The following is a 23,487-nucleotide window of genomic DNA, read 5'->3' as shown; positions in this document are numbered from 1 at the left end:
TGGGAGTTGCGGCACATTTTCAAATGCTTAAAAACCCGCTCAAAAGATTGGCTATCTTTAGACACTTTAACGGAGTGTAGCCCACGAATACCAGAAAAAGATGCATTTTGTGACCAAATTCTAAAACACATGATGAATGCACATGTAATGATGGTTTGCAACGCTTTCGCTCAAAAAGTAATTATACCAACGATGAGATCTTCACCTCGTTCACGACAGCATCTGCAACCTTGAACTACAACAAGATATTGTCAAATCTAAATAGATAATGGGACATTAATGTGTTGAACAGACGAGCCCACCCAAATGTCTTTCATGTCCAAAGAACGTGGTAGTAAATTAAGATAAAGAGTCTCGATTCGTTTCAAGACTCTTTTTATTTAAGGGAGGTTCAACTCCCATCACAAAATAGTAAATAGACGGCCAAAAGACCTATCCAATTGCATTATGCAAATATTAGCAAGCTTTGAAAGTCTTTTGCACCATTCCCCGAACATTCCAAAATCCGAAAAAGGAAGATCCTTGGAACTTTTTTTTTCGCTTCTGTCAATCCAATCATGAATAGTTGACGGATGACTGGAATCGATCGATCTACTCGTCACCCTCATATCCCTATAACCAAAACCAACCAAGTTTCATACCATTATCATTTCTTTCAAGAAGGCCTGTTTTTATTGTCATTTGGCGAACACTAAAGAATTGCTGAACATTTAGTGAGTACTCAAAAAAAATCTCTCTTATATACGAGTCTCCCTGTCCTTGGGGAGGTCTTCTGGATGGAAGCTGGAGATGGGTCCTTTTTTGTCTTCCTCGGCCGTATGGGTTTTGAGTTTGATCTTTTCTCATATGATCACTGGGAAATGATTGACATCGGAAGTGAACGCGGAGAGTGTGGACATGTTTTCACAAGACCTCTTCGGCGAAGATCGTCCACCCAAGCCACTTGAATATTTGAACGAAGATGAGGATCCCGCTGCTCGATTCGAAGACCTGGAAGAAACGAAAATATTAGCTGAGCTCCTTGACGATCACTTCCCGACTTCCGAAAGAGTTGGCAATAATACACACACACACGCACGCATAGATGGACTTGAGAAGTCAGTTAGCTCATGGAGAATACTAATCCCTGAATATCATGGGTGACAAGAACCTTTTTCTTTCATTGTAAGCCATCTATGAATGTATAGGGGAAGAGGGGGAAAAGAGCGATTTTTGGTGTTAAGAAGAAAAAATATCGCTTCAAAATATTTTGGGCACACCAAAATGTACGTGTATGTATATGATTGGGCCTCTCTGTTGCTCTTTTTACACAAATGCCATTTGATAGGCAATTAATATCGAAACTGAGGCAAATTGATGATGAAGAACACGAGTCCGTTCAGATTTATCAAGTATCCCGTTCTTCACTTCCTCCTTGTCCATTCCGTTCAAGTTTTATCCCAGTGATTAATTAACAGCTCTGAAGTAGCTAGTAAACGCCTTCCTCGTTACGAAATAAGAATTTGTTCCCATCCTCTTGGAAATGAATGATTTTAAAAAGAAATATCCCTGGGACATAGCATTCTCCTCTAGTATTCGAAGTTTGGTAAGAAGACTCGAGTTTTAATACCGTGATCAAGATTAACGATTTCATGAATAAAGGCGCGTAATTCGAACACTTCGTAACGATCCCTCAATCATCTCCGCCTTTAAAGGTCAGGTCGATGTTCATGGAAATTTCCGCTCTTCATTAGAGATTTTTAATCAAGCCGTCCGAGACTGGGTCGCCCTTTTAAAATCATCCACCACTTGGCCCAGTTTCCCCTCCCCCCCGAAATCGTAGTCAGTATCCATGCATAATTAAGAAAAGCTTGACGAGATTCAAGGCACCATCTCAATGGTTGGTGATGGTGGGGGTTTTCAGAGCATTTACTAGAGGTGGTGGTCTTGATTTTTAATGCTTGCGTCACCTTTGCCATGAAACTTCGGTCACTCTTGCGTCTGACGCCGTCTAATCTTTTCGGATATGCGCCCTAGTTTCCTAACCGCAATGCCTCTTTTTTATTATTATTAGCCTTCACGTACGATGTGAGGTAATAAAAAAGCGATGAGAAACTGATGTTATGAGGGAAATTCGCGCAAGTGACATCGGAATTAGTGGGGGAAGAATAAGGCACGACCCGAGTGGGTTTTACCGTAATGTTATGCATGACATAGCCTCCAACATGAATTACCACGATCATGTGCAAGGTTTATGCAATACTTGTTTACATTTGTTATTAGCTCTAACCAATTTACGTAGATTATGACCATGAGAAACAAACGTTCATCGGGGAATGTGATGTTATTGTACGAACTCGGAATGAATGAATTGCAGGAAATAGCATCTGGGTTTGAAATGTCGGTGTTTGCTCAAAAAAGCGCGACTGGCCTAATCAGATTTTGCCATAGGTTTGTGAAATGATCCAACGGGTGTGCATCCTCCAATTGCTCTCCGGTTGATGGGATATTTGCCAAAGATATTATTGCAAGTCAAGTCATAAACCTTTATGGCCATCAATGCCACAGTGCGGTTCAAGCCACAAATGATATGGTCCGAGAGTGGGACCTTGTGGGTTGTCTGGATGCATAATAGCACATGAGGGTTGAGGTCGTTTGTAATTGTATTAATGTCATAAAATGCCATGTGTTTCTTGCACATCCTGCGAATGAAACAAAGAGGCAGTTGCTGTGCGTTCAAAGTGAAATATGGTGGTTGAGCTTGACGGGAATTTAGGCCTTTTAGAGCGGGGTTTATATCCAAGTTTTATTTCTGCTTGTGTGGTCTACTTATGAGTGATCGGTTTTTCGAAGATCGTACTACTCGTATACGTGTCAGAAGTCTTGAAAGCGATCATTACAAGCTTTCAATGGACATTGAGCCTTTGTTTTGAGCGTTGGTGCCCCAAAATTTGTCTGGATATATTTCGAAATCGCATTCAACACTTCCCATTTATGATGTATGGCTTTGTACATGGTACTGAATTTCCTTTGTTTTTTTATTCCTACCGTACATAACGGTCAATGTTTTGATAAGAGAAACTCGAGAGAAGATGTTGCAATGTTGATATGTGTTGGATAAAATTCGGAATGTCAATGGTAATGGCTGGATGTTTTTCCAAACTTTACTTCGTATGATTTCATGGTCGAAAATCAGGTGAGACCAATCCATTGCTGAGTATGACGTTCTGTACATTCCACATAAAAAATACCAAGCACATAAAAACAACACATTGAGAGGTGATTTTCTAGGAGATTGGGGCAGAAAAGAATCGTGAAGTGCATCATTGCTAGAGCACAAAAGATGAGTCTCTTGATGACATGCAGACAGGCCAAGGTAGGTATTTGCATCCGTAATAGGCCTATTATCTCTATTCCAATCACCATTAGACACAGAACTGCGACCTTGTTGGAGAAAAGGCGTTACTAATAAATCCATTGTATGTTCTCGAAATAATAGGTGGAGAGGATGGGTTTGAGCTTTGGTGCCGTGTTTCTCATTCATTGAAGATTCGCTAACCAAAGTGTAAAGTGGCGCACCTCCCATTTCGATCGTGGAAAAGTTGCACAATACGTACGTAAACAAGTAATTGATCGCTAGACTGTTTTTCTTCTATTCTTTGTCTCTTCTTCTTTCAGAGGAAATCCCACCTCACATAGACGCAGATGTATCTTCCGCTAAATTAGTTTTGGGACAACTTTAATTGGAAGTTATTTTCTCGATTTCCCATATTTTTGATATGTGTTGCAAATGATCACTTCCGTTGAGAGTCCATTTTTGGAAGTTCATTTTTATATCGATTGGTTGTCTTGGTTCGTCAATACACATAGGCATTTTAGATTCTTGAACTCGAAACAAAACCCATTCAAGGATTGAAAAATGCGATTCAAGGCCTGGCGAGAGTTTTGATTGAAACGCCTCGATTTGCCTAAACATGGGATCATAATTTCTAATGACCGGGGCATTTATCTTGGATGACATTTGAAATGCCATCGGGGTATTAATTAAAACTTTCACTCATTTAGCAATACCTTTCGTTTCGATCCTTTAATTTCATAACCAGCGAGGCTGTTTTTTCCAACTCTTGACAAATGTCTTCACTTGACGCGATAACGATTCAAACAAACAGTACTTTACCAACATACGAAGAATCCTCTTTAATCAGTTTAAGTGCCTTTAACAAGCATCGAGGATATAACAAATGCGCTAAAAACCGGGTACTTTGCAAAAGTGTTGCCAATGCGGAACTTCAGAACACGTGACAAAAAGCCCTCTTAGCGAGTTTACTAGCATATGTGGCTGTTATTATTTTCATTCTGTTGTCTGTTTTCCTGTTGCTTTGAATAGAATATCCATCAAAAAACAGGAAATAGTCAAAATTTCCTAGATTTGCCTGCTAAAATTTTGTCACGCGATCTATTGTGGTTGTCCTTGGCTCTCAATTTGTCATCAAAAATGGTCCCTTGAAGAACTCCCTAATACAGAGAGTGCTCAAAGAATAACAATGAATGGCAAGGAACTTGGCTACGGACCAAATCGATCATGTCAGTTGCCATTCTGTTGCTTTGCCAATGGACAATCGAAGTACTCATTTCCCACTCTACTGTCACATTTTTTTCGGTCATTAGACAATTATGTGCCATGCCACCCCCAAAAGGAGCCGAAGATTTCTCACAGAATTGTCTTGACGGCAACAAAGAACCATTTTTGGCGGCAAGTCAAGGTGAAATATGAAGAAAGGAAACCCATTGGATTTGATGAGACCGGATTTTTTTCCGGGTTCCTCCCCTCTTCTCGACTTTCTGGGTTCGCATCACTTTTACTTCTAATTCGTGAACTTTCTCTGACAAAATCAGATCTACCTATGTATTTGCCGTTCACGATTAGACCATATCACTGAGCAAAATGCACGCCATCTCGATTCAAGCGGGAAACTTTTCCTTGCATGTTACGGTTTCGACTTCAATTGCTTTTTGTTTGTATCTTGTGGTTAAATTACTTGAGTTTTAAGATGAATAAAAGTCGGTTTACAAAATTCAGGTTTTGTCTCGTGGAAGAAGCGTGCATTTATTACGCAGAGGAACGAGGATTGGATCGATCTGATTCTTTCCTCATATCAAGATCACCATTTTTGGTGCCCTTTGCAAGACCATTTTGGAGACAGTGATACAATGATAAGAACATCGCCACACCGAACACTTTTTTTCCACAACATGGAAATTTCCCACCAACATGGGATTAGGGAATTTTGATGTGTTTTTGAAATTGATGGTCTTTGATATGCCATTTTCACCATCAATAATTGTGTCTACAATGGCCACTCAAGAAAGACAGAGTTGCGAAGCAGGGGATTTCGATTTCCTAATACCCTCTACAGAATTGATAGCGAATCCAATATCTAATACAAAGTCTGAGGTAGAAGCTTCCGCTGGGGGCAAATTGAAGGATTGCATTGGAGATCGTTGTGGTTCATGAGCAAAGACAATTGTGGGAAGAATAAGTTTCACTCCTTTCAATCGTTTCTCAGTTGACAGAATTGGCTCCGCTTCACTTCTTGACGTCAACAAACCACTATTTCTACTTCCTTGAAAGAGCTTTCGATTCGACGACATGATCGACTAATCATCCTTGTCCGAAACCAAAACGTCTCTTTTTATTCGAGAAATCATGAAAATAAAATGAAAATTATAGAAACCTTGACACTGTCCAAACAGCCAAATTAGTAGACAGATGAAGTGAGTGCAATAATGGTACCCATATTGATTTTATCTAAGCAACGTTGGGTATTTATGGCTTCCGATATTGTAGGTTATGCCTTAAAAGTTTATCAAGGAAGCTCATAAACAGTCGACTTACTAAAGAAAAAGTAGATGACAAAACAATTATTCCTCATTTGGAGCAAATGTGCTTTAACTGAATAATTATTCACTAAGTTTCTTGTTGGTTGAATCATAAAGTTGTTGTATTTTCTAGTTGACGTGGTTCTAAAGCCCCCCCCCCAAAAAAAAAGAAACAACAAAAAAATCTACCGTGTTTTCAACTGAAGTGTGGGAAAAATTATGTGAATATTGATTTATTTTCTAGCACTAGAGTACATTAACTCTTGGAAATTAGAGTTGGCATCTATCATAATTTGAATCTGCATCGCACTTTCACTTACTTTTCAGAGCAACTGTATGTACAAAGGCCAATGTCAAGCTTATTATGAGTACAGCTTTCAACGTATCCATTTCAGGATACGGGTGTAATGAGGCTCGTGTAATGATCCTCAACACTGACGCCTTAACGCATCTCAAGTTTTAAAACAAAGCTATTTCATTCCTCTTCATAAATCACCAACAGGTCGAAGAAGGAAGGAAAAAAAAGTTCGTTTTAATTTATGTCTTTGAAGAAGCAAACATCTCTTGAGATTGGGTATTAGTGTGTACGAACGTGTGTGGTGCATTAGTTCAAACTCAGGATGAGACAATGTGGAAGTTTGCTCATAGGGATGGGTGGAAGAAACAAACATGGTTTCTCAAGACCCCTTGTCATGCGAGAGGATTCTTTTAAAGCATGGCATACGCAATGGAATACCGAGTAATGACCCTTGTAACGTCTTTGTATATTTCATTGTCTTTGAGATCAGATCGAATCTTAAGATTAAGCCGTCCTAATTCATACTCATCACAACCTTTGCCAATGACCTTGAGGTTAAATTCAGAAGTAAGGACAACATTAGTTGGAGGGGAAATTAAGCCTTTCAAATGAGTGAGCGTGGCCATGGCTTTGAGGAAGAGGATCTTTTTCAGGCAAAAACTAGGTTCCTTATCGCTTTTTTGTGTTTCCTTCGTTGCCAATTACTAGTTTTGGGAGGGGTATCCAACCAATTCTCAGTGGTACTTGTGGTGTATCTATTACTTTTTGTTCTGAACCAACGGAATGGAACGGAGGACACCACTTTGTCATTTAGAAGAAACACCCAAGGCATTTTTTCGCATCAATACTGTTTGGGCGAAATAGGCTTTGAGAGAGATTGCTCAGTTGAAAGGGGAATAGTATTGGCTCACCCACTCACTTTTCCCATTTTCAAGGCCAAAATGTGAATCAATGCGTAAGGTCATCCAAATCCTTTATTCCCCTTCGTTATTAAAGTTTTGAATTATGGTGCATAGCACTTAGCCATAATCCATAATTTCGGCCACCCTTCCCTTTCGCCTTTGTTGCCGTTGAATTAGGACATGGCGGCAAATTCAAACAAGATTAATAATGTTCTTGCTCATAGCAAATTGGTACATACAAGGTCTGAACGACAATCGACTTTATTTTCGTCAAGACAACAGTTGTTGTCTGGACTTTCTTCCTCCGAGTAATATCTGACAGGCACGAATTTAGGTTGGATCTAAGTTTTAGGGCTTACCTTCCATTGGTGGGGGCGTTATTGGATGATAGAGAGCACACGGAGAGAGCTTTAGATGGTGGAGCTGCTGAGGTTGGTGGCAGTAGGGATGAAAAGGAATCCGTTGATTGGCTTGGAACTGATGACGAAGAATCTCTTCTGGCGATGTGCACAGTCACTTTTCCAGATCGGATGCTTTTGAAGATGGCAATAGCTTCTGAATGGGATAATCCCTGGGTTGAGTGACCGTTCACTGACAACACCTCGTCACCTAGAAAACACAAAGATTTACCGTTTCATCAAGATTGTGTGTAGCTAATCTTGGTCGAGATCTTCGTATCTCAAGGATGGATCCCAAGGCAGATGATAACTTCCAATTATATAAAAAAAGACCCCTGATTGAGTCATCCATAAGATGTGAAACATTGAGCGCACCTCTCCAAAAGGTCATGGAGCCGGATAACAAAGCAAATTTATTGAAAGATCTCACCAAATTTGGCACAACAACGCCATAGATTACATTCAAAGACTCGAGTTCGGCACATCTCTAAGGATCGGCAACGTCTTTGTTGTCATAGATCTGGATGCATTCCCAATTCGACCGAGGTTTTAATGCTCGTCTTAGACGTTTTAGCCTCTACAAAATTGCCACTTGTTGCCAAAAGTGTATGCGTCAAGAACTCCCTTGACTTTCAAGCCCTTTTAACAAAGATTCAAGTCGTTTGAAAATGAATCAAGATTATAGATGTGTTCGAAAAAAGATCACCTTTACCTTTACCGACAAACAAACTTCATTGGATTACATAAGGACTTTTATGGGACCAATTATGCGATTATATGCGAGGATCACAATCGTCGAATCCATCACCAAAAAAGGATATGGAACCACCATGATGCTCCCTTCAGGGCTGGAATTGACAATGTGCGAGACAAAGGCAAAAGCTTTTAAAGCGTTTTTATGGCCGTGTTTGTAAATGACAATGATTCTACCAGGCAAAATCAGAGGTACATCATACCGCAGTGTAGTTGGTAATTACAAAAATCATTCATCAATTCAACTTTCCTGCTTTGAGTCACAAATAAGAACATGTTGTGCATGTACCGCCTTGTCCGACAAGAAAATAAATCACCAGCCACGAATGCCAAAAGCAGGCTCGAAAAGGACAACCGAGACGGAGGTTCTTATAGATTGTTCTGCCTGAGTTTATGGCGATAGGTATGGGTGTTGCTTGAAACTCGTGGCTTGGAAATGTCAGACTCATTTGTTGTTTCAAATTGATAGCGCAATGACAATGTTCTCACGAGCGAGATAATGTGCAAATTCATATAAAGGCGACACACCTTCATGTGAAAAGAACCATTGAGCCCCGCTAGGATGCCAATTCCCAAGGTAAGAGTGCTTGAAATAATTAGATAGAATCATCAAAACCTTGAGTCCTTTTGCAGAGGAATATGCAAAAAATGCATACATATTCGAGGATAGAGCAACAAGGAGTGATCTTGCCTTATGCCAAGGGTGCTAGAAATGACAGAAATGGCTGGTGCAGGATAATTCTTGGAGTGGCACGTGACTATTTCAAGATGGCATACAAAAAGACAACACTTCATAAAACATGCAGAGAGACCATCAACAATCGTGACATTTTTGCCAACACGATCAAGTACTTGCTTGAAGTAAAAAAAATAACTTGGCCATGTCCTTTGGAAGATAACTGCTTCGAAGACTTGCTCGGGTTATAATGATACTATGTATATTGTAAACATGAGGCAAATTGGTGATTCCAACGCCAGAACTTTATTCTGAGAGAAGGGTGTTAATTTTGGGCCGATCCCAGAGTTTGACCTTGATAGTAGGTATATGAAATTGATATCTATGACACATCTCGGAACTCGATCGATTCGAACTAGCTTTATGGCTTCATTCGCCTTGGCTCTCTCGTAATCTCATAAAATGTAAATGAACCCCGGCCCGAATTGAAATTCTTCAAAGCCAAATTTTGGCTTTGGCAACGAAACTTCCGAGGAACTCAATTTCAAGCCCCAAAATCGCTGATGCAGCACCGAGTGAAACTAGATATTTTTTCCACTTCCCACGACGGAAATTAATTATCAAGGCATTAATGATTTCTTGTGAGCTAGTTGGGGTGGGAAATGAGACGAAAAGAGGTCTGAGTGAGGTCGCGAAATCCTTAAAAAACCTTGACAATAACGTCTCCTCGACAATGTTCAAGGACCCCCAATTTAATAACAGAATTAGACACAAGCCGTTCGTGTTCAGAATTCATTCCTTTCCTTTTATCATCCCTCGACACGACATATCGATCAAACATCAAGGGGACCAAAAATGGGAATAGGAAATATCTAAGATGTACCGGGTTTTAGATGACGAGCTGTGACAGGTTTAGGCTAATCTGAGGAATTCATCGGATTGATTACAACATACCGAATGACTTGGCCATCAAGATTCCTGCATTACAGAGAAATCACATCCATTTGGTGAAAAGAGACAGGACGTAAATCTTGATCTCTTCGTTCTTTTTAAAAATGAGAGATGGCAGAGGAAATCACATTAGTAGGATTATATCAGTTTCTTGGGAGCCACATGATTTATGAATTATATTTGACGTCCCGTAGTTTCATTACATATCACACGGCGATAGATACGACCTCACCCGTTTCAAGAATAAGGGGTTATCAAGACGTTATCACGGAACAACCTTTGGAGTTTAATACTGTCTCAGCTCATCAGTTTACAGGATTGCTCAAAACTTGATTCTAACACTGCTTCTCTTCATCACTCAATAACAAAAAAATATATTGAGGAAGGAATTGTCCGGTATATTTAGGTAAATGAACCTGTAACACGAACTTTGAACATTGAGCAACGGGTATTTAAGATTTGAAACCTGTATCTTGACCCACATACCAGTTCATAGTAGGAATTTGATTTACGAGATAACTCTCTTAACAGCGTGTGTGAGAGAGAGATAGAAGGGCCTTTGCATTGAATTGGTGCGAACCTAACGTGGACGCCCGGGTTCAGTTACATTGTTTCCCAAGAACAACTTCATTACCCGGACTCCTCATTTTGGCACGGCCATGCGGAAATTGATTTTCTCGTGTCGTTTACGACTTGGTTTTCCTGCCAAGAGCTTATGACGATAATGGTGATGCTTGCTGGGATATAGTATTCAAGTGGAAGCGGTAAATGGCTTGAAATGATTGGCAATCGGGTAACACTCTACAATCTGCTCTCGTTGATGGCTATGAGAAAAAACCTGCTATTCGTTGGCTCTGGAAGAAAAGCGTCTGGTGCCCTATTTTGGAAAAACTAGCCAACAATCACAGTGGAAGTCATTGAAGTGCTTGGTAAAAACGTCTTCAACCTTTTCATCGCCACTCCGGTCCGTTAAAAAACAAATGAGGTACTTTTTGTCGAACAGTTAGTTGTTCTGGCACCTCGGAAGCCAGGCGCCGTGATCCCGATGACGGTAAACAATCATCCTTTTAAAGCGTTTCCTCTGCACACAACTTACCTTCTTTCAGGGTTTGCTGGTCATTAGCCTGGCCATTGGGAAAAATGGTCTTGACAAAGATGCCCATATTGCCTTTAGGAGAGTCTCGTCCACCCACCACACTGAACCCCAATCCCTTTTTCCCGGGCCCCTTTTCAAACACAACGGTGTGTAAGCTGTACTGGTGTGGCGCGTTTTTTGCATTGACCCTGCGCACAGCTGACCAGTTTCCAGAATCCGACACATATCCATTGCTCTGAAGGGAAAAATTCCGATTTCCGTGGAACGAGTGGTTGGATCGAGTTTCATCGGCCTCTGAATAGTCTCGCCGCATCCGGACTGGTTGATAGGCTGAGCAACTGGACCGCACCTCTTCTGCGTCAGAGTTCAGGCTAGTTTCCAGGAGGGATGTGAGACTACCGGGATTCGAGGTCAGTCTCGAAAGCGACTTGCGGTGAATCTTCATTGCTAGACTAGAGGTGGATGAGGAACCTGTGCCGATGTAGGTTCTGGTGACAAATGCAGACTTGGGATTGTGCAACGAGTCGTCATTATGGTAGGAGCTCCTCAGGCTCCTCGTTTCGTTGGCAGAGTGAATGTTCTCGTAGTCATGGAGCTTTTGAGCAATACGGCCATGTTCCTCTTGAACCCGCCGTTCACTGATGATTAATGAGCCTTCACTTTTAGACAGTTTCGACTGTGGGGTTGAGGTAGAATTGACGGGAACGTCACGAGATATGACAATGTCCAATTCAGGACCGGGTTGCCGGAGGCCTTGGATTGCCTCGGTGATATCCAGACCTCGGAGACGTTTACTATTGACGTTGATAATTTCGTCACCCACAATGAAGCGGCCATCTCTGGAATGGAGTGCAGAAAAGGCTCGTTTAGTTCTTTTGTTGGATTAAGTGACAAATCTGACCCGAAGGCCAGAAAATCTCTCAGGCTTAAATGGAATTTCTAAAGACGCCAGCTCCTCCCATTCCCTACGGTTTCGATGACAAACAAAGGTATCCTTAATGTCCTGACTTTCATCAAAGAAACCATTGAGAAATCCTCCAGGGCAGTCATTAGACCAAGATATTTGAATCTCCCTCAGCTTTGTAAACATCACAACATGCAAGTACGAATCCTTGCACTAAAAAGGATCATGTCAGCCGGCACGAGTTTCGCAAGACCCGCCTACTGAAAAACCTCCGTTCTGACACCCCGGTCTAACATCTATCTGATTTACATTTGAAGCGAAAATGCGAAAAAACTCAACCATCTTTCAGGTCCAGGGTTTAAAAATCAGGATCAAATCTACTCGAGACTGATTGTTTTTCTGTCAATATTTTGGTGTCGAATGAGGCTTCAGTTACATGATCACCTCTACAGAACTCCGTGAACGTAACTACCAAAAATATGGAGTGGGCGTGTACCGGATAGAAGACTCGCACGTAGTGTGTGAAAGTTTTGTAAGAGTAAAATTGACATCTCCTGGAGCTGGATCAGCGTTTAGCCAATGATGGCGTGGGATCACTTTTGCTCAACTTTTGGAAATTGAGAAACGGTTTTAGTATTGTTGTCGGATTAACGCGGCTTGACTCGGGATATCCATGCCGAAGTCTTGATGGTCTCGAATCATTTGGACACTTTCATCCACGACTGACAAACTCCTTGGCGTGGAGCAAGATCTCGTCATTAGACATGTAGCATAGTCGTCAAATGCCATATTTTTGGCACTCCCAACGAATTCATTAGTTGTGCTTTGAATCTTTGACTGTACGAGAAAAGGTGATCTTCCTGAGACGTCTCGAAAACAATTGATTGCATAACTTGTGATCTCTCGCTTTGAAAGCCAGGTAAGGTGACCACAATGCCGCAGAATTATCCATTATTCATTTAATTTTCGAATCATCGTCGCCTAGCTGAGCTTGTAGCCTCAAGATCATGGCGACGAGCCCGGCTATTCAAGGAAGGGCAAAAATAAACTTTCATGTAATTATCATTTCCAGCATATTCATTTGCATTCAGGGCTAGAGAGTGGGGGACCAAAGAGAGAGAGAGAGAGGGGGTCTCAATCTGGGAATGAATGCCATAGACTGGTTTCATGCAAGCGAATTTGTACGTAGAGCCTTTCAAGAGGATAGGAGTCTATGACCAAAGAGGCAAGCACTCAATTCAATTGCAATGAGGTGAAACTTTTCTTCAGAATTCACTGGTGTCTCAACTTGCTTCAAGCATTGAGGAAGTGAAAAGTTTACATGATTGCACTTGGCTCGTCATCACTGCTTTTATACTGACCTCTCGGCTATTTTCTTCCTATCATGATTGATTCACAAATCCTTCCAAAATGTGAGAGTAAATTGGATTCAAATTCGCACAGTTTTACAATGTTGAAGATGTCCATGATGGACTCATGAACTTATGCTCTCCAAATTGAGCTACAAAATTTCTCCCAATTAATCCCTTATGCCCTGAATACGAAATATTTCACGGCAAATTGGGCTCCAATGATGAATGTTATCGTATTATTGGTTCTGTTCATCCAGGGGAAATCTAAACTTCCAGAACTCATGATTCTTGCCATGTCTCAATCATCAAAAATGTTAATTGAACCCAGTTGGAAACCATAGGTTTGTTTACACCTTCGCCCATTTTGCCATTCCAAAAGTTCGCCAGAGTCAAAACTGATCCAAGGCTTTAGAATCCAATCAAGATTTTCGATGAAGAAATATTTCGTCTCCCTCGTCATGGAAGAGAAATTTGTTTAGAACGTGATTTGGGGCTCATCTTTGTTTCAGTTCCAGTTTGATCTTGTGATCCTAATTCAAGTCAGTTCTCAAAGCGAAAACTGAAAAATTGTCTCTTCAAGCTGGAAAGCAAAAGAGCTCTGGTTTTGCTCTCCGATCAAGTTGAATATCAGGTTCTGGCCCCCTCCTTCCAGAATGTGAGTAATTGGGCTGGAAGGTAGAAATTGCTACACATGACAGCTTCAATGATGGAAGACATGCTTAATGGACAACACTGCGAACCAGGTTAAAATGTGCAGAAACAGTCAAGAAAATTAGTTTCTCCATCCACCAATCATTGGCCCATGAGGAACCCCATCATGCAACTTTTTACCATCATCCCAATTCACGATAGACAACCAACACAACTGTTGGCGTTTGAACGATCATCTCAATCTTTACGTTTGGCCGAGCAAGAAAACAAACAAATCTGCGCTTCAAGTGTACTTACTGTACGTAACGTAAGTGAACGGTTTTCTCTAGTGAGCAATTTTATGCATATTTTCCAAGCGACGGCCAAATGAAAAACCCTTCGAATAGTAAACATCATAGAGATGTTTTTGGGTTCGTCATTCCTCTTGGAGAAAAACAGGGAAAAAACAACGAGATGCCTTGAAAATGCATCTTGAGGATGCTGTCAAGTATGACAGGGATCAACTGAAGACTCGTGCTTGGCAATTTGGGCGGTCCAATGACCATTCCGGAAGACAGACAACTGGAATTGCCCAAATTGGGGTCGTAAATAAGACAGGCTGGGTAAATGGTTTCGTTCTTAATGACATTGACCTTTGAGGAGCGGCGTAATGTGAAGGTAAGTTTTAACTTGCGTTTGTTCACTTGAACCTTTCAAATTGATTGATATTGAGAATTGATTTCCCATTGAAAAGCATCGAAGCATCGCGCATGAATACCTAATTTGCTTCAAGGTGCAAAAAATCGTTTGCTATTCAAGCCTGGCTTTGTTTAGCTTGAAACAAGTGCTTGAACAAGTCTGTAGTAGTTGGTATGTTGTTGGTAAACGCGTATTTACCAAAATTGTGCACATGGCTATTTGAAAGAATCTTGAAACGAGAAGGCATTGAAGTCTTGACAGCGCAGGCTTTGATCACAAGCGGAAAATTACTCTGAATCAAGCAGTCATATTTTGCCATGAATATGGGATGAAATGAATGCCTTTTGATAGTCAGCATTGGGCAATTTCCAAGTAAACGGGGAAAGGTGATATGCAATTGAAAGTTACTGCTCGACTCACAGAAGATAGACATTCAGATTGAAGCACTTTCTTTGCCTCCAAACAAGCCGAAGACATCCATAATTATGATTTCTATCACAAATGGCTGTAACCTGATCTAATCTTGAAGGCATGGGGAGAGATTCAGTCCCTGCCTGGCATTTTAACAACCAACGAGCTCGATTCCAAACGCACACTTGAAGACTCGTTGGGAATACCTATACATCAAAGTTTGACTTGATGTTTTTTGTTTGATGTTTGTCTTCTGAACTAAAGAAAAATGTGATTTGAAAGCCTCTTCACTTACCTGTCAATGAGTCCATCAGGCTCGATATGAACAATATGGAATCCAGTGGTCTGGAGGTCTTTGAGCTTCTTCTTGGCGATGATGATACCCAGCTCCGTATTGGGTTGCTTGACTAATCGAATCATCTTGTAATCCTTTGTCATTTTCGTCTGCGTCGCCGAGGAAGAATTCGATGAATTCGAAAGGGTTAAAGATCCCGAGGCTGGGAGATCTTGGGATACTTGGTGCTTGTCATCGCTCGAATGTGACCGTTTGGTGGACGCCATCTTGGACACTCGGATGGGCTTTTTCGGCGGAACAGTTGGACCCTTGAGCTGTTTCTCCAGTCTGGATCTCTCTTCCCTCTCTTTCAAGGGAGGAGTCAGAGATCTGGAATCATCCGAGGACGACGAGGAAGACAAGACTGTCTTCTCCTGAGGGTGTTCCTCGTCCAAAGAACCTCTGGGTGAAGCTCGACTTGACGTGGAGTTGGTTCCACTTGCATAATCACTACTATATCCACTCTCGTTCACGATGGAGCTCGAATTGGCAGAGCCCTTGGTGAAGACACCAGGGGGGCCCAAGGAATTCTTTGACGGGTCGCTTTTGCCATCGATCATACCGTAACTCTTGATTTGCATACCATTGGAAGAGTTGTAGACAATGCCGGCCTCTTGGAAGTTAATGGTACGATTCTCGGGCAAGATTCCCAATCGAGCTGCATTGGTTCCCATCAAACTGCCGGCAGATCTCGAAGCATGGGACACGGCATGAGGCTTTCTATGAAACCCATCACTGACCACACTACGGTCATCTTCATCTTCTGTGGCAGTGTAATAGTACCGAAGATCCACCTCACTTTGGCATTCACTTAGGGCCACATCAGATTGAGTTTCTAGTAAAGTAAGGTCTGAGCCGAAGCAGGAATTGAGGCCTCCGGGCAATGAAGTTGTGCCATTTCTTGGGGTGCCTTCGAAGGTTGTACATGTTCCAACGTCGACAAATTGGTTCCTTTGCTGTTGTTGCTGACGCTTGTCCGTGTTGCGGCTGCGGCGTTTTACAGCACGAGGAGTTCTCAACGTTGACACTGATACGGTTGAACTCGCAAGGGAAAGAAAATTCCGGAACGAGTCCACTCGGCTAACACGTTTTTTGGGGTCATTGGCGACGTCATTATTATTGTTACTATTATCATTAGTGCCTCCGTTGTTGGCAAAACTCCCGTTTGACGAGGACGAATTGGATGGGTGGTGGTTATCTGAATTTGATGACAAATTATTTGTCGATCCCCCTGAATCGTAGCCGCCAATAGCCCATTGGTATTTCCTGGATGGAGAAGCCATCCGGAGTTTTCGGGCAGTTTCACTCTCTCCGAATTTCTCAAATCGGCGACTGAATTTTCTACCCAAAGTAGAAACGCCCCTCACAATGGAAGCCGGACTATGATCTCGTGGAGGGGTAGTTCCCCCTACTCCGTTGGCGCGAGATTTCTCCCATGAAGGACTCCTGCCCAGAGTGATATTTTGTCGAGAGCATTGCGCAAAATGGGTTGGATATTGATTGTCCTCGATTACTTGAGAATGTCTCACCAGTTCTGGACTTGAGCGGGAGGAATTCGTCGCAGAGAAGAGCCTCATGGTGGGGGTGATGATGATGCGCGTAAAATGTTCACAATAAGATCCCCATCGGTCTCACAAGTAGCATGGTAGGTTGTCGTTCTTTTTGTGAGAAATGATTCCCAACACTGAATGGAAGGGTCTAGAACACTAATGGAGGACACACATACACAATCACAAAGACTTGGCAATTGAGTTCAACTCTTCGACAACTCGTCCAATATTTCACTGCGGTTCAACTTTCTCGCTTCCGGTCATGATTTCAACAATGCACAACTTTTTTCCCCTCCAACATTGTCAGAGGGGGAAAAGTCTATTTCGGCCGAACTGTTCCTTCACCAAGATGTGTCAAAATCCTGCCGATCTGTAATTTATCACCCTCTCTTGGCATGTAGAGTCTCCAGAGGGAGTAACACGACCTAATCGGCGGGCAGGACACTAGGAATAGTTTTCACACCCTTTTCCTCGGATAATTCCTCGGTCTCCAGTTGACCGTTCAAAAATGCATTTGCCACAGACTCTACCAAGCCCAAAACGGAAGCACTCGTTCAGATTCTACGAAGTCTCTGCACCCCAACGTCTCAAGAACTACTGAAGATTGTGCGTGTGTATGATGCACACTTGGAAGAACGCTTACTCGGCAAAGACGAAAGAACTTTTAGGGGCGCAAAGTCAAGTGAGGGGAGAATGACGATACGTACGTACAGTACTGAACTACACCTCACGATGATCTTCATCTCTTCGTTCACGAGAACTAGGATTGACAATGTCCTCCACACTGAAGGGCCATGCGAGCTTTAGATGTACCCAGAATTGGAACTTATTTGCCACTTCAAGGAACACGGTTTTAGCTTTTGTTACACATTCCGAACCATCTCTGACACAATCCTGAGCTTGAACATTGACAAAACGTGCAAAAAAGTAGATCCGGAAGTATTCCTAGTACTTCTTTTTATTCTCAAACTTTGTTCCTTAAAACATGACTTGAATGAATAAGTGACTGGGTCGGATCATTACTAGAGTTCGTTGTCGCAAAAGCGAAAACGCATCATTTGTCAAGGTTAGCGGTGGACTAATGGAATCTTCTCTGGGGAACGAATGTACGGATGTCCATACATTCTAATCAGGTTGAGGACATCTCCGTGGGGATTTTAGGACTGGAAAAAATTCCGGTTGATTATCAGTTGAAAGTACAATGTGGATGCTAGCAGTATAGTAGTAAGTAGTAGAAGGTAAAAGTAGTACTCTAGTATAAGAAAACGTACTTGGTCAAGAGATTGAATTGAAATGGGAAAGCTAGATTTTCGGTCCAAGCAATCTCTTACAAATATGGACATAATGCCATGATCTCCTTATGAGGTCAGAGCAACGAAACGACGAAGCGTAGTAAAAGTAAAACCATAAATCAGTTTCCATCAAGTTATCTCCGGTCTTTCAGGCTGAATGAGCTCTTGTTTTGGTTCACATTATGGCATTGCAAATGACTTTGAATGAGGTCTTGATTTCCAGTAATGGAAATCCCGGGGTCCTCTGACCCTGACAGTAAATCGATCTCAATGTTCAGGTTTGGTCGGATGCCATTACGTTTAGAGAAGTGAGAAGTTCATTTCTTTTCTGATACGATATCGGGATTCAGGACGGATTGAAGGAATGCTGGATGATAAAGAGTGAGAAAGGTGACAACTCCGTTAGCCACAAACATAATTAAGATGGTCCGCAACCAACGCAAAAAGAGCACAGGTATTGTAGTTGCAAAAAGTCAATGCAAAAAGCCGTCGTCATGCCCAACAACCGGTTCAGACTCTTTCCAACCACACATCGTGCCAAATTCAGGGTATCATGTCTGGATGGAAATGATTAGATTTGTGATTTCAAATACTTTACTTTTATAATCGAACTGATGCCTGAAGGGTCAAATGGTACAAAAAAACTATTCTTTATTTGAAGATTGTACTAAAAAATGATAGTGTGTGGCTGTCACCGTTCCGGAGTGAATACTATCCAACCAGGTGCTAGACACGGTTGTCCAATTATAAAGGGTGAGATCTGGATCTATTAATTGAAATGAGGGCTCAAGTTCGTCCCAAGCATTAGAGTTAGAACTCGTGTCGGCTTCCGACGCAATTTAAAAGTCAGGTGTCGGATTATTAACCAACAGTTCATTCTAAGTCGTGAAGTGACGGGCAAAATGTATAAACATTGCCTCCGTCCACGGATTGTTGAAGAGATAAAAACCATCGTATTCGCCGCTTTTTTGCTTAGCATCGTTAACTTGCAGTTATCCATTTCAAATAATCAATATCAAAAAAATATTGTTGCTCTAGCGATAAGAATGCACAACTACGGTAGGTATATTTCTCCAACCCAATCAAGTTCAGATTAAGAAATTACGCCAAGCACAAAATTTCGCCGCATAGACAATACACCGAGCAATCGGTTGAAATCTACCAATTCACCCAGAATTTGTAAGTGAACCAATAAATCACCTCTAGAAAGGACACAAAACTAAGGCCCAGGCATAATCCCAACAATCCTCCCACTTGGGCCACAAACTCAATCCAAGTCATCCGAGCTTGACGTGAATATTCAAATAGGGTAGAGGACTCAAAGTAGAATGCGGCAACGGCAATATCTCTATCGTAAGCGTTGTAGGGCGTCCGATCCGTTACAGAATAGCGAACATTAGGAGGAATATTGCGCTGGATGTGCTTGGGAATTGCTTGACCTTCTTTTCCAAATTGATCGAAGATAGCTGAACCCCAAATGGGCGGATCCGGCAATGATTCCACATTGATGTCGCACAACGGTGAAATTCCGAGATTTTGCTTATCGCAACGCCGAATTGGCGCTGCTGTCACAGAAGCTGAATATTGGACCTCGTGACAATCTGGGAGGCATTGAAGACATACGTCTTCGGCAATATCAAGGAATGTTTCCATGAATTTCTCCTTTTGCCATGGGTTACACATGGTCAAATTTGGAAAGGCGTTTGGAAAGTTCCAAGGAATGCATTGATCGGCTTTGGGAAGCATATCCAAAGTTTTCATCATACGACATTCAAGGACACAATTTCGTCTTGAATAGTACCTATGAACCCAAAGTTCGAATTCATGGCGGAAATAGCAACCTCTAGTTGTCGGAGGCATAACGTAGATATCAAAATCCGGAGTGATTTCCAAGCCAGACAGTGTGACCAGGTTTTCGTGACCCGGTTTCAGAAGGACTTTGGTTTCTGGATAGAGAGGATTGTTCTTTGCGCCGCCAACTAAAGCCAGAAAGCCCGTGAAGTCGTCTTTGACTGAGCCCGCACTTATAGAATCTGAATGTGCATCAAGCATCACCATTAAACCATTTTGTTTTCCGGCCTTGGGAATAGGATTACTTGGCCACCCTGAAAAAGCTTCTGCTTTTTCAAAGCTGTTCAAAAAATCCTCTCGTTGACTGGTTAAGATCCATTCTCGAAGAGAGTTTTCGACGTATAAATCGGCAGCATTTAAGTTGAATGCACAGCATATACCTTCAATTGTTGGAAACTTTTGAAAAATTGCTGAGCATGGAACAGGAACGTTTTTCCAGGAACACCATTTGAGTGATTCGTACTGATGGTTGTGGTTTGAAATGCGATTTTGATCGAAGCAGGGCAAGCTTGAGTGCCAGAGTAGATCTGTTAGCGTCTTATTGTCGAGATCTATGTCATACTCAGTAAAAAGATTCCTAATTGTTGTCTGAGCGTCTCGAATAAGTCTTCGTTTCTCGTCGACTCGCTTTGGGTTCAAAAACAAGTCAATGGACTGAGTTTTGGCAATAATGGGTTCTTCAAAGGATGGATCATGGTCCCAGTTGTTGAAACAATCTTTTAAATTTCCTTTCCTCAATAGACAACTTTCGACGAAGCGTTCCATGTCACCAGAAATCATGCCTTGAATCATAAACCTGAACCAGGTGTTATTCACGTTCGAGTTGTCCAAGATTTTATCCAATATGTCAAGATTGAAACCTTGGCTACATATAGAGATGGCTGGAAATTCCAAATTGGAAATAGGTTTCCCGAAGCTCTTGGCAGTGATAACCACAGGGTGACTGATCCAATGAAGATAGTCTAATCCTGACCAATAGGAACCCAACATCAAAAAGAAAAGCACGGCAACCAACCAAAAGAATCTTGGACACCAATGTTGACCCATATCAGCGAAATAGTTGATCCCATGGACACTGGCCGAACCTGCGTAGCCTCGGAGGGTTCGTTTGAAGGGCGTCAAACGATATCGCCGGCGTCTTTTTTGGACGACTACCCTTGTTTTATTTGGAACGAGAGGTTTGGAGCTGATTTTATTCTTTAAAAGCATTTCGAAAGCTCTTTTGGGATACGAGACAAAGTTTGACATGCTCTTCATGGCCTCGAGATTCAGATTGGTAGTTCAAAACCAATCTCAGTACAAAAAAGGCATGTTTCATGGATAAAACATGCTCGATTGACGTTCATGAAATGTCAGTGTGAGTGGTTGTGGTCGGATATAAAAGATGCACGAAAAGATAAGGTGAGTATGGTCCACAAGAATTACTAAGTTATGCTCTCTCTGGCTTTAGATTTTCTGATTTGATCGAGGAAAACTTCTAAGGGAAATGATTTGAGGGCAACATGAGAAACACCTTATACACCTGTCATTAGTGAAGGGTCATTCATATGAGTTCATTGACTTAGGTTTATAGAAAAACACAGTAATGAGTTAGCTGCCTGTTGCTATCAGCTATGACGAAGTGCCTTTAATCTAGAGATTTATTTCTATAGCTAGTCTGCAGTTGAGGGATCTTGATTGCTACTTGAAGTTCAATAAACGCCGATCAGGTCTCCTTCATTTTGACACAAATTCTTTGCTATGCGTCCTTTTGAGCTCATTTTTGTTTGTTTTGATCAAAACACATTGAACTTTATGGCACCTAATTTAAAAATCGCAATCTTAAAGAAGAAGAGATTGAACTGAGATGTCACCCATCAGGGCCAGGGGAGCTCGAGAGTCTCAAGTCCCTGATGGCCTCTAAAGCATCCTGATCTGTGACTACAAGATCATCTAAATTCTCAACTTGACAAGCCTTGCCAGTCCCAACAAACTCATCAATAGAGCAATGGGCTGTTGCTCCTAAACTCAGTGGAGTTGAAAACACACTAGAGAACTGATCTCCAAGTATGTTGGCCATAGTCCCTACATTGTCTATGTCTTCCCCATGGACCTCAAAAGACCCTACAGGGTGTTTGATCTTTCTCTTAGAGTTTGCATAAGAGAAAAACGCCTTCGGATTCGACCTCGCCTCTTGGACAACTCTACTTTCCTTGTTCAACTGATCTGTCTCAATGGAGGTCTTTATTCTACATTGGATTAAATCCAACTTTCTTTGAAGGCTAGCCACAACTACTGGATTCAAAGTGCTCTGGAGCCTTTTTGCTAATTTGCAACTCCTTTTAAACAATTGCTTCCTATAATTCGGAATTTTAGAATGTGCCCGCCCTGTGAAACACATTCAGAGATTGCTAGACTGGAACAGACGTCCTCAAAAACTAGAATCATTTTGTCTAAGGCTACATCTATGGACGATTCCTTTTTCAGCATTGAAATAAGATCAAGCTCCCCTAACCTTTCTATAATCAACGGCCAATGTTCATCTTTGAACTTGAACTTAGCCAGACCGACCTTTTTGCGCGTCTTACTCTAGGGCAAGCCGACTTTTGAGTAATGGTCGACCCTATCTCGAGAACATGATGATCTGACAGATTACTCATTGGAAAAAAACAAGTCGAGAACACTATTCTCTCTAGTGGCTACACTAACATGCTGAGAGAGATTGCGCAAGATCGCAAATTCCTCCAGCTTTTCGAACGACTGAGACGTCGATTTCGATTTGGGAATATACCCATCTGGACTAGCCTCCCACTGTACAACGCTAGCCGGAAAATTGAAGTCCCCTACAAAGAAAACCTTTGAGCAAACTGACTGGTCCAACTCATTTCCTATGAATTTGAGAGCTGACAAGAACGAGCTTACTGAACAAGAGGGGGCCTATATATTGTCACAATGGACAGATCAAGACCTTGGAGGTGACAAACTAAGACCTCTGCTTCTCCATTCGACATTTTTACATGACTAATGCGCAGGTCATTTCTAACATATAGACATACGCCCATGCGCCATGCGGAAAAATGGGATTGTCAGGGCGTACTCTATCACATCGAACTAAAATTGAAACCAAGCCATTGCTACCTCTTCATCTAAGACCCTGGTCGAAGCCAAGTTTCTGTCATGGAAATGAACGAGACCTGCCTATCTAAAGCTAGTTGCTCTAGAACCTTGATCTTTGTGCTATCTTTTTTGGAAATAAGACAATGCACATTCAAATAAAGCCCTTTTATGGGCAGATAGAGCCCTTCGATGGACTGGAGCTATCAAGTCTTTGACTAGGCTCTCTAACCTTAAAAAATCCTGTTTTTGGACAAAACTAATTTTAGGTGGAGGATAAGAGAACCTTTGAGGAGAGGGTAAAAGGTGAGGAGAAGAGGGAGAGGGAACTCTGCCCGCCACCTGAGCATACGATCTAAGAGATGCGTGGGGCTCATGGCGACCAGAGGGGGGGCGTTACATTTTGTTTGAAACCTTAAAAAAGCACACTTCTTAACC

The 23,487-nt window shown here is 41.8% G+C and overlaps 2 protein-coding genes across 2 annotated transcripts; both read right to left on the bottom strand.

The window, feature by feature from the left end:
* Window positions 1-649: 649 nt before the first annotated feature.
* On the bottom strand, window positions 650-17,606 carry LOC131879508 (PDZ domain-containing protein 2-like). Its single transcript, XM_059225858.1, has 4 exons — window positions 15,225-17,606; window positions 10,934-11,772; window positions 7,419-7,668; window positions 650-990 (listed from the first exon to the last, which is right to left on the bottom strand). The coding sequence occupies exons 1-4, from the start codon at window positions 16,838-16,840 to the stop codon at window positions 843-845; spliced, it is 2,853 nt and encodes a 950-aa protein (XP_059081841.1). The 5' UTR covers window positions 16,841-17,606; the 3' UTR covers window positions 650-842.
* A 1,558-nt stretch (window positions 17,607-19,164) lies between these two features.
* On the bottom strand, window positions 19,165-21,204 carry LOC131879595 (pickpocket protein 28-like). Its single transcript, XM_059225953.1, has one exon. It carries the CDS (start codon window positions 21,202-21,204, stop codon window positions 19,264-19,266), a length of 1,941 nt encoding a protein of 646 aa, XP_059081936.1. The 3' UTR covers window positions 19,165-19,263.
* Between the last annotated feature and the right edge of the window lie 2,283 nt (window positions 21,205-23,487).

Source organism: Tigriopus californicus, chromosome 4, assembly GCF_007210705.1.
Source record: "Tigriopus californicus strain San Diego chromosome 4, Tcal_SD_v2.1, whole genome shotgun sequence".
In the NCBI taxonomy this organism is placed as follows: domain Eukaryota; kingdom Metazoa; phylum Arthropoda; class Copepoda; order Harpacticoida; family Harpacticidae; genus Tigriopus; species Tigriopus californicus.
This window is presented reverse-complemented; position numbering and strand designations above follow the sequence as displayed.

What these genes read in the sequence shown, in the direction of transcription:
- LOC131879595 (XM_059225953.1), bottom strand. Translation starts at nt 21,204, where the DNA reads ATGTCAAACTTTGTCTCGTATCCCAAAAGAGCTTTCGAAATGCTTTTA.
- LOC131879508 (XM_059225858.1), bottom strand. Translation starts at nt 16,840, where the DNA reads ATGAGGCTCTTCTCTGCGACGAATTCCTCCCGCTCAAGTCCAGAACTG. An exon ending in CCTGATGGACTCATTGACAG is followed by an intron (nt 11,773 to 15,224) that starts GTAAGTGAAGAG and finishes ACTCCATTCCAG; the next exon opens with AGATGGCCGCTTCATTGTGG. An exon ending in AACGCCCCCACCAATGGAAG is followed by an intron (nt 991 to 7,418) that starts GTAAGCCCTAAA and finishes CGTTTCTTCCAG; the next exon opens with GTCTTCGAATCGAGCAGCGG.